The 12,801-nt window shown below is 39.4% G+C and overlaps 1 protein-coding gene across 1 annotated transcript in view; it reads right to left on the minus strand.

The window, feature by feature from the left end:
• Window positions 1-12,801, minus strand: part of LOC128237917 (fibropellin-1-like) — a 39,306-nt gene that overhangs the window by 7,623 nt on the left and 18,882 nt on the right. Inside the window, exons 21-28 of the mRNA XM_052953493.1 lie at window positions 11,631-11,804; window positions 6,846-7,022; window positions 5,982-6,158; window positions 5,041-5,217; window positions 4,296-4,472; window positions 3,765-3,947; window positions 1,799-1,966; window positions 189-362 (exon numbers count right to left, since the gene is read on the minus strand). Of these exons, the coding sequence (XP_052809453.1) occupies window positions 189-362; window positions 1,799-1,966; window positions 3,765-3,947; window positions 4,296-4,472; window positions 5,041-5,217; window positions 5,982-6,158; window positions 6,846-7,022; window positions 11,631-11,804 (1,407 nt within the window). The remainder of the gene's footprint in view (window positions 1-188; window positions 363-1,798; window positions 1,967-3,764; window positions 3,948-4,295; window positions 4,473-5,040; window positions 5,218-5,981; window positions 6,159-6,845; window positions 7,023-11,630; window positions 11,805-12,801) is intronic.

Genomic DNA, 12,801 nt, shown 5'->3' on the forward strand with positions numbered 1-12,801 from the left:
ATCGATCTACTTAAAAGGAATGAACAGAAAATATGAAATAGATTCCTCGATTGCCATTGGCCCACACGAAAATACAAACACCAACTAATAAAGCGGCTCATTCAGGTCGCCGTTGACATAAAGAGACCATTACCAATAGTGTATGACGTCCGAGACTATTGTATAAAAATAAAACATAAACAACTCACCGACATAACACAGCGGCTCCTTTGACCACTCGCCTGATGCTTGGCACGTGACTGTTGCAGAACCAGACATACTGAATCCATCCTCACACGTGTAGGTGGCCTGGCCGCCCACCAGCATCATCCCCGCATTTGTGGTCACCATGCTGTTGGAGACCGACGGCGGACTACCGCAGTCTGCAAAATATACGGAGAGTAATTATTAGTTTCAGTGTATGATCGCGAATATATTTCACCGAGTGATATTATCTTATTGTTTTGCTGCATATTTGAGTAAATTAAACTTCAGTCAGTATTTAAATGAACCCAATGCACAGTGTTAAGGAAATAAAAGCAATCAATGTGTTGCCATCTGTGCGGTTTATACAGATTTAATTGTGGTTGTTGTAGAGTTTATAAAGGTCTGCCCGCGCCCTATAGTGGCTGCATTATGTTTGACCCCGTCACATCCCCAAGTGTGACTGAAACATATTTTTTGATGCCAAAGGGGGAGTTTTTATTCCCACCGTTTTGTGGGATAATCGCCAAATTAGTAATTTTGAACCCCAAATGCCGCGGGCCCTATGATGAATGACATCTAGAGTGGTCCCACAGCTCTGACTATTGGATATGGTTTTTTTTTCTTTTCGTATTAACTTGTTGTAAATTAGAGATTGGAAAGCACGCGTGTCTTAAAGTCTTTAACTATTGTAAGTTTGGTATTTTTTAAAAGGATGAGGAACACTCGCGGACAGTTCATTGGCAAGAAAGTGTTCTGAGAACAGGACGTTTTCTTGGATTGGAGTAACGCCTAGATCCTTTATAGAAGCGCCCCAGGCCCATTAAAATACCGAACTATGTAGACCGGGCCCCAGTTTCTCGTAACTTCTTAAGTCCCTTATAACAGGATTAAGCTAATCTCACTATTTTTGTTGTTCTATAAAATGTGTTATATAGACATCTTCAAGAATTTTTAGAAATTATGTAGAAATAATCTGTACGATTATCAGAATAAACCATTTTTCATTTATCAAAATCCATTTTCAGTATGTATTTTGGCTAATTGAAATAAGTGACTTAAGCCTGTTAAGCTTAAGAAGAATTGGGGCCGGTTGTGCATTAATACAAATCATTTATCTTTGCCCTGTGTATTTTTAGGAATTGGGTAGCGTAACTAAAATATGTAACTTATATGCATAGTTATATGTAGTCTGTATCTAAATGAATAAGCATTTAAGGCTCTCATTTGTATTTAATTAGGGTTACTGCTCTCAGTAACCTTTTTTTCGCTGCATCATTTACTAAGCACACGTCAACTATCAGTTGTGTGTGACCTATGCATTATGTACCGAAAGAAATGATGACGTAACGTCCTTTTCCTTTCTGAAATTCTCTCAAACGGTAACGCATTCTATTCCTCCTCCAGAAATCGAAACCATCAATAAGTCACTATCAAGAATAACGAATCGCTTAGAGTGTTTAACAAATGGAAATTGAGTAAGAAATCTCTATGTCAACATCCCCCGAAACTTGTAGACATATAGGGTCAAATATTAAACTACTTGATTATTTACTGAAATGTTATGAAAAATGCACAATAATCTGATTGAGTTTGAAGAGGACTGTTTAGATACCTCCATGGCAGACCGGAAGCGTATCCCAGTAGCCGGAAGTTAGGCAGGAGACGGAGGCAGCTCCTACAAGGCCATAACCGGAGTTACAGGCATAGGTGGCCGTCGCTCCCACCTTGGTTCCGCTGTGTACCGAGAAACCGTTCGTTAGAGTTGTGGGCGTGCCGCAGTCTGTAGAAAACAAAACTTTCTTTAAGATGCACACTCACTCCGAAATAAGCAGTCCCACCATAAATACAATTGTTTTAACTTACTTGATGAATACATGTCGGAAACAACGATTCTTATGAATGAATCTATGTTCAATTTGAAAGAAATGTGCAGAAAACACGGTATTTCTACCTTTTGAGACGATCGTTGATCTCTGTTAATCATTTAGGACTCACCAATCATTTATTGTGTTTGCGTTTTCAGCTTTTAAATACACGGATACAATCGTTTCATCAGTTATTGGTATTTTCCATAAATGCATTATTAAGTATATAGTTAAAAGTGTATCCCTCAAACGTTATGTTTATTATAATGACAGTAAATAAGAGTAACACTTTAAGGTAAATAACTTCATAAAGTTTTTCATTTAACAGCTATTGGGCCAACATCATATTCTATGTGACAATAACAAAACCTAGAAATCAATTGTATCGATCCAAAGACACAGATTAAGGTGTCTATTTATAAAAACAGTTGAACCCCGTTAGCTCGAACTCGCTTGGCTCGATATCCTCGTTCGCACGAACGGAATCTAAAGGACCGATTATATTTGCACTGAATGTAACAATTCCCGCTTGGCTCGATTTATCCGAGGCTCGATGTATTTTCGCCGGCAACTGGGTGCTCGAGCAAACGGGATTCGACTGTATTATTCTTTTAAAACGGCATAGATATTCTTGTATATTCAGTTCAAAACACAATGAGGCAAACACTATATTTGAAGTTCTATTAATCCAGTTTTATCATCAACCATGATTGAAAGAATAAATATTATAATTGTAAACCAAGAATCAATCCCGTTTCTAACATTTTACTTTTTTTCTTAAAGGCCCACAATATAAGTTAATGCAATACTTAATGCATGTTTAATACATATGTTTATCTCAATTGCCTTCAATGGTTAAAAAAACTAATAATTTAGGTACAGAAAGTTTTTTTACTTTTTTAAAGGTAATTCTAATTAAAGGCTACGTGGCCACAAATCCCCAGTTATATTGCAGAAACATCGCTTATATATTTTAATTCAACATACTTTATATGTTTTTTTCGTTTTAACAATTAATAAACTAAAATGAGATAATGCGTTTTTAAATTAAATCTTTAAAAAAAGTGATATCAACCTTTATTACGCGCCTTTAAAGTATTGGTCGCCTTCCATTATAAGGGCGGTTTTATAAATCTTTTTAAGTCATTTCCTAACCAATTCGCTTTCTTAATTTTAGTATCTCTTAAATCACATGAAATAAAAACTTAAGAATTTCCAAAATACAATCTTTTATTGACCTTATTGGAAAAAAAAACTTAATGTTAAAATTACTTTTGATTTTATTTGACTATAAACACTTTAAGAATTTAGAATTAAGAATGACAAAATATGCTCTATGAATACAGCCAAAGTATATATGTGAATATATCAACCAGTGAAGGGATAACTATTAGAATTCTAAATCAAGAATAACTCACGTTTCTAACATTTGAATTTTTTCTTAAAGGCGCACACTATAGCTTGATGCAAAAAAATGTTATTTATTTTTAATGCATTTTCATGTTTAACTCATTTTCCTTAAATAGTAAACACAAAAACACGCATATGATTTAGGTACATTTTAAAAAAAATATTAATGTTTTTAAAACAATAATAATAATGAATCATTATGGCATTATACCATAATGTGCGCCTTTAAAGTATTGGTCACCTTCCATTACAACAGAGAACCCATTTATTATTATTAGAGGACAAAATATTAAGCATAATTACCAAGGAGGTTGCAAGAAGGCTGTGAGCCGCTCCATGAACCAGTAGCGAGGCACACGCGGCTGGAGACGCCAGTTATTCCGTATCCGTTAGCGGCGTCACACGTGTAAAAAACAGTAGATCCGTACAGCGTACCCGGGTCGTAAGTCGCGGCGCCGTTTTGTATGCTAGCCACGGGACCGCAGTCTGTATTGAGTTTGAATAATTATATATAGTCAGTTTTCATATTTCTTATTACGTTGACTCTAAAGATGTTGCAATTGAATTGTTTTGTTATTATAGTATACAGTTATATTTATTAACTAAATATTTTAAACATGATTTTATTATCAGTGTTCAGGCTCATGCCTTCCCCACTGGTATCGCAGGATTTTAGAACGATGTAGCTAATCGGATAAATTCTTATCAATTACTGATCAATAAAAAGTATGAAGTCAATGACTTATGACCATAAGATTAACTTAGGCGTGAACAATTTATATCTGAAAAAATCACCGAATAAAGATACAAATCTTAGCAGACTATCAAATTTACCAAGTATTCCACACGTGGGTGGCGATCCAGTCCACACGCCGTCCATGCTGCACGTGCGAGTGCCGAGGCCGGCTAGGGAGTACCCGAGATCGCAAGAGTACTGCGCGGTCGCGCCGGCCGTGGTTCCGTCCACGGTGAGAACTTGTCCGTTGCCTGGTGCCGTCAATGGACCACAATCTTAAAGAACAAATATTTCATAGCTGCACTTTCACTCAAAGACTGACAGTTGATTTTGGCATCAATGCCTTTCTTTCAGTCATACGATATATTTCACACAAAAAAAACATATTTCAGTTGTTTGGAAAACTGCCGAACTTTTAATTTTCTTAATTAAAACATCAATTTTCGAGGGTTATGGTTAAGGTTTTCAAGCGCATATAAAAAATGCGGTTTGCTCTAATGTCAGCAGTTTTATGTCACCTGTTTCCAGACATTTACGCAATTTGGCCCATTTCAAGACGAAAAAATATTAAAAATCGATTTGTGAGAATGCATTTTTAACAAAGTATTTGCTTTTTTTGTTATAGTTCAAATTGAACCCAACAATGCATGTTTATATAAGCCATATCAACTTGATTCATGCATGACCTGTTCCAAGCAGAGCATTTATATATTCTAACCGAGTTATGATTATGTAATAGTATACTAAAACTGGTATATCAACCGCTTATTAATTTGAAATTTTACAAACCAAAATATAGATTTGAAAGTTATTTAAAAAAATAAATAATAATCGTATGCAAACTTTTAATCGTGCAGGTCGGAGAGGCTCCACTCCAAGACGCGTCCGCTTGGCACGTGCGTGATGTAACGCCATTCAACGTGTACCCTTCGTTGCACGAGAACTGTGCCACCGCATCGAACAATACGCCAGCTGTGAGATCTACTGTGCCGAATGTTGGGGAAATGAGAGTTCCGCAGCCTGGTACATAAAAAAACAAATTTAAAGCGCTTACATCTTATATTTACATGCGTCTAATATGATTTGTATACCTTATACATGTACTGTACCGTTGCGCCCTCTATGAGACGAGATTTGATGAATGTATATGAGAGGACGTGTAATTAATAAAATTCGTATACGATCCGTTTTGTAATCAGGGGCCGATCCAGGACTCGACGTAAGAAGGGGCGTAAATTAGGGTCGTAACCTTTCGACTTGCATCCCTACCTCCGAACAGAAATTCATTTGGTTTAAAGTGTTAGCGATGGGGTTGCGGGTATTCCCCCAAGCATTTTGTGACAATTTCTAGTCCAAAATGGTGCATTTTGGGCGTAACTCATAACTTTCTTTTCTCCTATATTGCAATAGAGAGTAAACTCTGACGCCCCCCCCCCCCGGATCCGCAAGTGGTAATCGAAAAGCGTTGGGGCTAAAGTAAAATTAAGATATGTTTTGATAAAGGCAAGAACATTGAAAAGAAAGAAAAGAAATTTGTGTTTATTGGTTGAAATGTATTATAAAATATATGCGGCACACATTTATTTAGATCTGTAAAGCTCTCAGTTGGTATTCGCCTTGTAATACAGACATGTGTATTAAATAAATTCAGAGGCATGCGCATCAATTTTCAGTCAAAGTGGGGCCTTAAAATTAAATAAACATTTCTTTAAAAAAAATGGGGTCAGGAAACGGCAGTATGTACGTAAAACAGCTTCTTTTTTACAATTTTAAAGGAACCGTACTGATTCTATCACAGGTCGGCTCCAGGTTCGACCATGTCTGATCTGCTCTGCACGTGCGTTGGTTGACGCCATTTATGTCGAAACCAGCGTTGCACGTGTAAATGGCCACCGAATCATACGTTGTTCCGCCGCTGATGTCAATTGAACCGTTGTCTGGGACGCCGGGGTCACCGCAATCTGAAGTTAAATAAAACGTTGGCAAATTGTCTCAGACTAGGTTAGATAAGGTATACGAACAATGTGGGGAAAATGTAAACAAAAAGGTTGATCTAGTAGATGTCCAGCAAGTTTTTGAAAACAAAACCATTCAACTTCAAAACCTATAAATATGGAGAGAAAACAATGGTCTGAGATGGTATATACTGGCATGTGTCAATTAAAAGAAATAAGGCTTGTAACAATGAGTAGGCACTTCCGAATTGGTGTGATAGGCCCTTCGAGCTCTGATACGAAAGAGTAAAAGAAACGAAATATGACATCCAGCGAAGCCGGACAAAGATAATATGTCCTTCAGCATAAGTAATCGACGCATAAATCAGACATGATAAAACATTATGGCATTGTAATGGTTAAAGACTGTTAGTATGTTCTTAAACCAAATGGTTTGATCGACACATTAGTGGTCTACATAATCTTGTAAAAACTACCCACTAAGTGGGCCAGCCACTGTTTATATCTACAGCTTCAACTGATTAAAGTCGATAACGGCTGACTGCTGATTTACTGAAAATAAATGTATTGGAAAACCTGTTAATGAGTGCTTTCTCGTCATCTAAAAGATAGTTTTGAACTCTAAATCAAGTTAAACTCAGCTGTGCATCAACCAGACATGAGCCTACTAGATATGCTAACAATAAAAGAAACCTTTAATTTCGCAGGTTGGTTCCACGTCGCTCCAAACCCCGGTATCGAGGCATTCCAGAGTAGTGGTCCCTATCGCCTGGTAGCCCGTGTTGCACGAGAAGACAGCACTCGCACCGAACGTGGTTCCCGCTGAGGCGTCCACCGTGCCGTCTTGTGGTGCCGTCAACGCTCCGCAATCTGCAATAGGATTCGTTATTGTTACGTAATGGGTCGAGGGTTTAGAACTTCGTTAAACTTAGGAATTGTTCGGTTAAGAAAAGCATATATTTTTTTCTCTATTGCCGAATCCCGACCTATATATATATATATGTACAGGTTTTATCCTAACATTTTAGGACATGGTTTCTCTTTTGGTGAATAGTATGTTATACATCGCCGTCGCAGCTTTGTATCGGTGTTTAGCCTTTTAGGGTTGTGTACGTTGTGACGGACGATACAGCATGTGTTGTTGAGCGGCCTTCAGGCAATTGCGAAGATTTCCCGATCAATGAAACATCTTCGGATATGTTCGGATCGTGATTGATTATGTTATTGTAAGTATTGGGTCAGAAGGTAAGGAAAACATTTATCAATATGTTGCAAAGTGTCAATTTATGACTGGTTGAATGTATTATTGTCATAATCTTTTTTTAATTTTACTTTAAAAATAGATTTAACGTATCGACTATGAAGTGATCGAACTTTCCCGCGTTATTATGATGTCAAATGATTAACTGTTTCCGGTAACCGTTGTGGCGTTCTATTTACAAAATGGATGACAAAGAATTACTGTAAGTTTTTTGTATGAAACAAAAAACAGTCAAGGTCCAGTCAATAAAGTCATATACAGTGAGGGTATGGTCAGTGAAGTCACCTACAGTGAGGGTACAGTCAGTAAAGTCACATACAATGAGGGTACGGTCAATAAATTTACATACAGTGGAGGTACGGTTAATAGAGTCACATGCAGTGAGGGTACGGTCAGTTAAGTCACATACAGTGAGGGTACGGTCAGTAAAGTCACTTTCAGTGAGGGTACGGTCAGTAAAGACACATACAGTGAGGGTATGGTCAGTAAAGTCATTTACAGTGAAGGTACGGTCAGTTAAGTCACATACATTGAAGGTACGGTCAATAAATTTACATACAGTGGAGGTACGGTTAATAGAGTCACATGCAGTGAGGGTACGGTCAGTAAAGTCACTTTCAGTGAGGGTACGGTCAGTAAAGACACATACAGTGAGGGTACGGTCAGTCGAGTCACATACAGAGAGTGTACGGTCAGTAGAGTCACATAAAATGGGGGTACGGTCAGTAGAGTCACATACAGTGAAGGTATGGTCAGTAAAATTACAAACAGTGAGGGCACATTCACTAGAGTCACATACAGTGGGGGTACGGTCAGTAAAGACACATACAGTGTACGGTCAGTCAAGTCACATACAGTGAGGGTAAGGTTTGTAGAGCCACATACGGTGAAGGTACGGTCAGTAAAGTCACATACAGTGAGGGTATGGTCAGTTAAGTCACATACAGTGCGGGTACGGTCAGTAAAGTCACATACAGTGCGGGTATGGTCAGTAAAGTCACATACAGTGAGGGTACGGTCAGTAAAGTCACATACAGTGAGGGTACGGTCAGTAAAGTCACATACAGTGCGGGTATGGTCAGTAAAGTCACATACAGTGAGGGTACGGTTAGTAAAGTCACATACAGTGCGGGTACGGTTAGTAAAGTCACATACAGTGCGGGTATGGTCAGTAAAGTCACATACAGTGAAGGTATGGTCAGTTAAGTCACATACAGTGCGGGTACGGTTAGTAAAGTCACATACAGTGCGGGTATGGTCAGTAAAGTCACATACAGTGAGGGTATGGTCAGTAAAGTCACATACAGTGAGGGTATGGTCAGTTAAGTCACATACAGTGCGGGTACGGTTAGTAAAGTCACATACAGTGCGGGTACGGTCAGTTAAGTCACATACAGTAAGGGTACGGTCAGTACTGTCACATACAGTGGGGTACGGTTAGTTAAGTTACATACAGTGAAGGTACGGTCAGCTAAGTCACATATAGTGAGGGCACGGTCAATAGAGTCACATACAGTGAGGTAACGGTTAGCAAAGTCACCAACAGTGATTTTACGGTCAGTAAAGTCACATATAGTAAGAGTACGGTCAGTGAAATCACAAACAGTGAGAGTACGGTCAGTAAAGTCACATACAGTGAGGGTACGGTCAGTAAAGTCACATACAGTGATGGTATGATCAGTAAAGTCACATACAGTGAAGGTATGGTCAGTTAAGTCAGAAACGGTGGGGTTACGGTCAGTAATGTCACATACAGTGAGGGTACGGTCAGTAAAGTCACATACAGTGAAGGTACGGTCAGTTAAGTCACATACAGTGAAGGTACGGTCAGTAAAGTCACATACAGTGAGGGAAAGGTAAGTCAAGACACATACAGTGAGGGGACGGTCAGTAAAGTCACATACAGTGAGGTTACGGTTATCAAAGTCACCTACAGTGAGGGTACGGTCGGTAAAGACACATACAGAGAGGGTACGGTCAGTAAAGTCACATACAGTGAGGGTATGGTCAGTTAAGTCACATACAGTGCGGGTACGGTTAGTAAAGTCACATACAGTGCGGGTACGGTCAGTTTAGTCACATACAGTAAGGGTACGGTCAGTACTCTCACATACAGTGGGGTACGGTTAGTTAAGTTACATACAGTGAAGGTACGGTCAGCTACGTCACATATAGTGAGGGCACGGTCAATAGAGTCACATACAGTGAGGTAACGGTTAGCAAAGTCACCAACAGTGATTTTACGGTCAGTAAAGTCACATATAGTAAGGGTACGGTCAGTTAAGTCACATACAGTGAAGGTACGGTCAGTAAAGTCACATACAGTGAGGGTACGGTCAGTAAAGTCACATACAGTGATGGTATGATCAGTAAAGTCACATACAGTGAAGGTATGGTCAGTTAAGTCAGAAACGGTGGGGTTACCGTCAGTAATGTCACATACAGTGAGGGTACGGTCAGTAAAGTCACATACAGTGAAGGTACGGTCAGTTAAGTCACATACAGTGAAGGTACGGTCAGTAAAGTCACATACAGTGAGGGAAAGGTAAGTCAAGACACATACAGTGAGGGGACGGTCAGAAAAGTCACCTACAGTGAGATTACGGTTATCAAAGTCACCTACAGTGAGGGTACGGTCGGTAAAGACACATACAGAGAGGGTACGGTCAGTAAAGTCACTTTCAGTGACGGTACGGTCAGTAAAGACACATACAGTGAGGGTACGGTCAGTAGAGTCACATACAGAGAGGGTACGGTCAGTAAAGTCACATAAAATGGGGGGTACAGTGAGTAGAGTCACATACAGTGAAGGTATGGTCAGTAACGTCACATAGAGTGAAGATACGGTCAGTAAAGTCACTTTCAGTGACGGTACGGTCAGTAAAGACACATACAGTGAGGGTACGGTCAGTAGAGTCACATACAGAGAGGGTACGGTCAGTAAAGTCACATAAAATGGGGGGTACAGTGAGTAGAGTCACATACAGTGAAGGTATGGTCAGTAACGTCACATAGAGTGAAGATACGGTCAGTAAAGTCACGAACAGTGAGGGTATGTTCACTAGAGTCACATACAGTGGGGATACGGTCAGTAAAGTCGCATACAGTGAGGGTACAGTCACTAGAGACAAATACAGTGAGGGTACGGTCAGTAAAGACACATACAGTGAGGGTACGGTCAGTAAAGACACATACAGTGAGAGTACGGTCAGAAAAGTCACAAACAGTGTACGGTCAGTCAAGTCACATACAGTGAAGGAACGGTCTGTTAAGCCACATACAGTGAGGGTACGGTCAGTAAAGTCACTTTCAGTGAGGGTACGGTCAGTAGAGTCACATACAGAGAGGGTACGGTCAGTCGAGTCACATAAAATGGGGGTACGGTCAGTAGAGTCACATACAGTGAAGGTATGGTCAGTAAAGTCACAAACAGTGAGGGCACATTCACTAGAGTCACATACAGTGAGGGTACGGTCAGTAAAGACACATACAGTGTACGGTCAGTCAAGTCACATACAGTGAGGGTACGGTTTGTAAAGCCACATAAGGTGAAGGTACGGTCAGTAAAGTCACATGCAGTGAGGGTACGGTCAGTAGAGTCCCATACAGTGAGAGCACGGTCAGTTTAGTCACATACAGAGGAGGTACGATCAGTAAAGTCACATACAGTACGGGTACGATCAGTAAAGTCACATACAGTGCGGGTATGGTCAGTTAATTTACGTACAGTGAGGGTACGGTCTGTAAAGACACATACAGTGAGGGTACGGTCAGAAAAGTCACAGACAGTGTACGGTCAGTAAAGTCACATACAGTGAGGGTACGGTTTGTAAAGCCACATACGGTGAAGGTACGGTCAGTAAAGTCACATGCAGTGAGGGTACGGTCAGTAGAGTCACATACAGTGAGGGTACGGTCAGTTTAGTCACATTCAAAGGAAGTACGATCAGTAAAGTCACATACAGTGCGGGTACGGTTAGTAAAGTCACATACAGTGCGGGTATGGTCAGTAAAGTCACATACAGTGAGGGTATGGTCAATGAAAATCACAGACAGTAAGGTTATGGTCAGTAGAGTCACATACGGTGATGGCACAGTCAGTCAAGTTACCAAAATTGAAGTTACAGACAGGTGCAGGGCTCAGATAGGCTTCAATATGTACACGGACTTGCGCAATATCGGTACAAATAGTATAAATATTATATTTTACAACTTACCCTTAATAGCACAGGTAGGCCGCGGAGCACTCCATGTGGCGGCCGCCGTACATGTAACAGATTGGGCGCCCTGCAGGTCGTATCCACTGTCGCACTCGTACTGGCCGATGCTCGTGTATACTGTGCCGCTCTGTGTAACAACACCGTTTGCAGGGGCCGTCAACGGACCGCAGTCTGAAAACATAAGTTGACCCAATTATGGTGGTCGAGCTTTTGTCTGATATCTCTTTCATTTTTCATCTTACATTGTACTTATTAGAAAGAATGAGACAATGTGCCACTTGTTAAAGTTAGCAACGTTATTGCGACATCGTAGTAACATTTAAACGTGAAATATGTGATGGTGTGCTAATATATTCAAATGAAGCAAGTACAGTTGAAACAGTAATATAAAATCGGGTTCGGAACACTGCAGATCACAATTATATACATTAAACATTCAGACAAGTTACACATTTAAAGTTAACAACAATGACATTAACTTAGCTCTTACAATTGTCCCAACTCGTGTAAGTAACACAACAGATCATAAATGTATACATAAAACTTCAAGAGCAGTTAAAGTGACACTCTTATTCAAAATCAATACATAAACATATATAACAAACATAAATTTTGACTGAAAAACCTTTAACTACTTACTAAATAATGCTTTTATGGAAAATATTAATTACTGATAACAAGATTGTAACCGTGTATTTAATAGCAGAGAGCGCAAAAATATTAAAAGATTGGCTAATGCTAAAATATTTACTGTGGTCTACTATAGTCTCATAAGGTAGAAATACCGTGTTTTATGCTCATTTCTTTAAATTTAAGTCGATATCCTAAGAACCATTGTTTTTGACATTTATTCATCCTTTTTGGAATATAAAAACAATATTTTAATTGTGGTAAATCTTGTTTGGGAGTAAGAGTGCATCTTAAAGATTTGGCATTTAACAACGATGACATAAACAAAGTTGTTAACTTAAACAAAGTTCTGAACAATCGGCCATTTGAAGGAATCGTATGTATTTCAACAGTGTACTTGAATTTCAGAGAATGAAGAGATCACTGTATGTAGGGTGAGGAATCACGTGACCTAAGGGGTTCTTACATGGATCACCACGGGTCATAACCCATGTAAACAAACAGTTAAGCGGCATTAATTTCGAAATAACTTTTTGAC

Source organism: Mya arenaria, chromosome 6, assembly GCF_026914265.1.
Source record: "Mya arenaria isolate MELC-2E11 chromosome 6, ASM2691426v1".
Lineage (NCBI taxonomy): Eukaryota > Metazoa > Mollusca > Bivalvia > Myida > Myidae > Mya > Mya arenaria.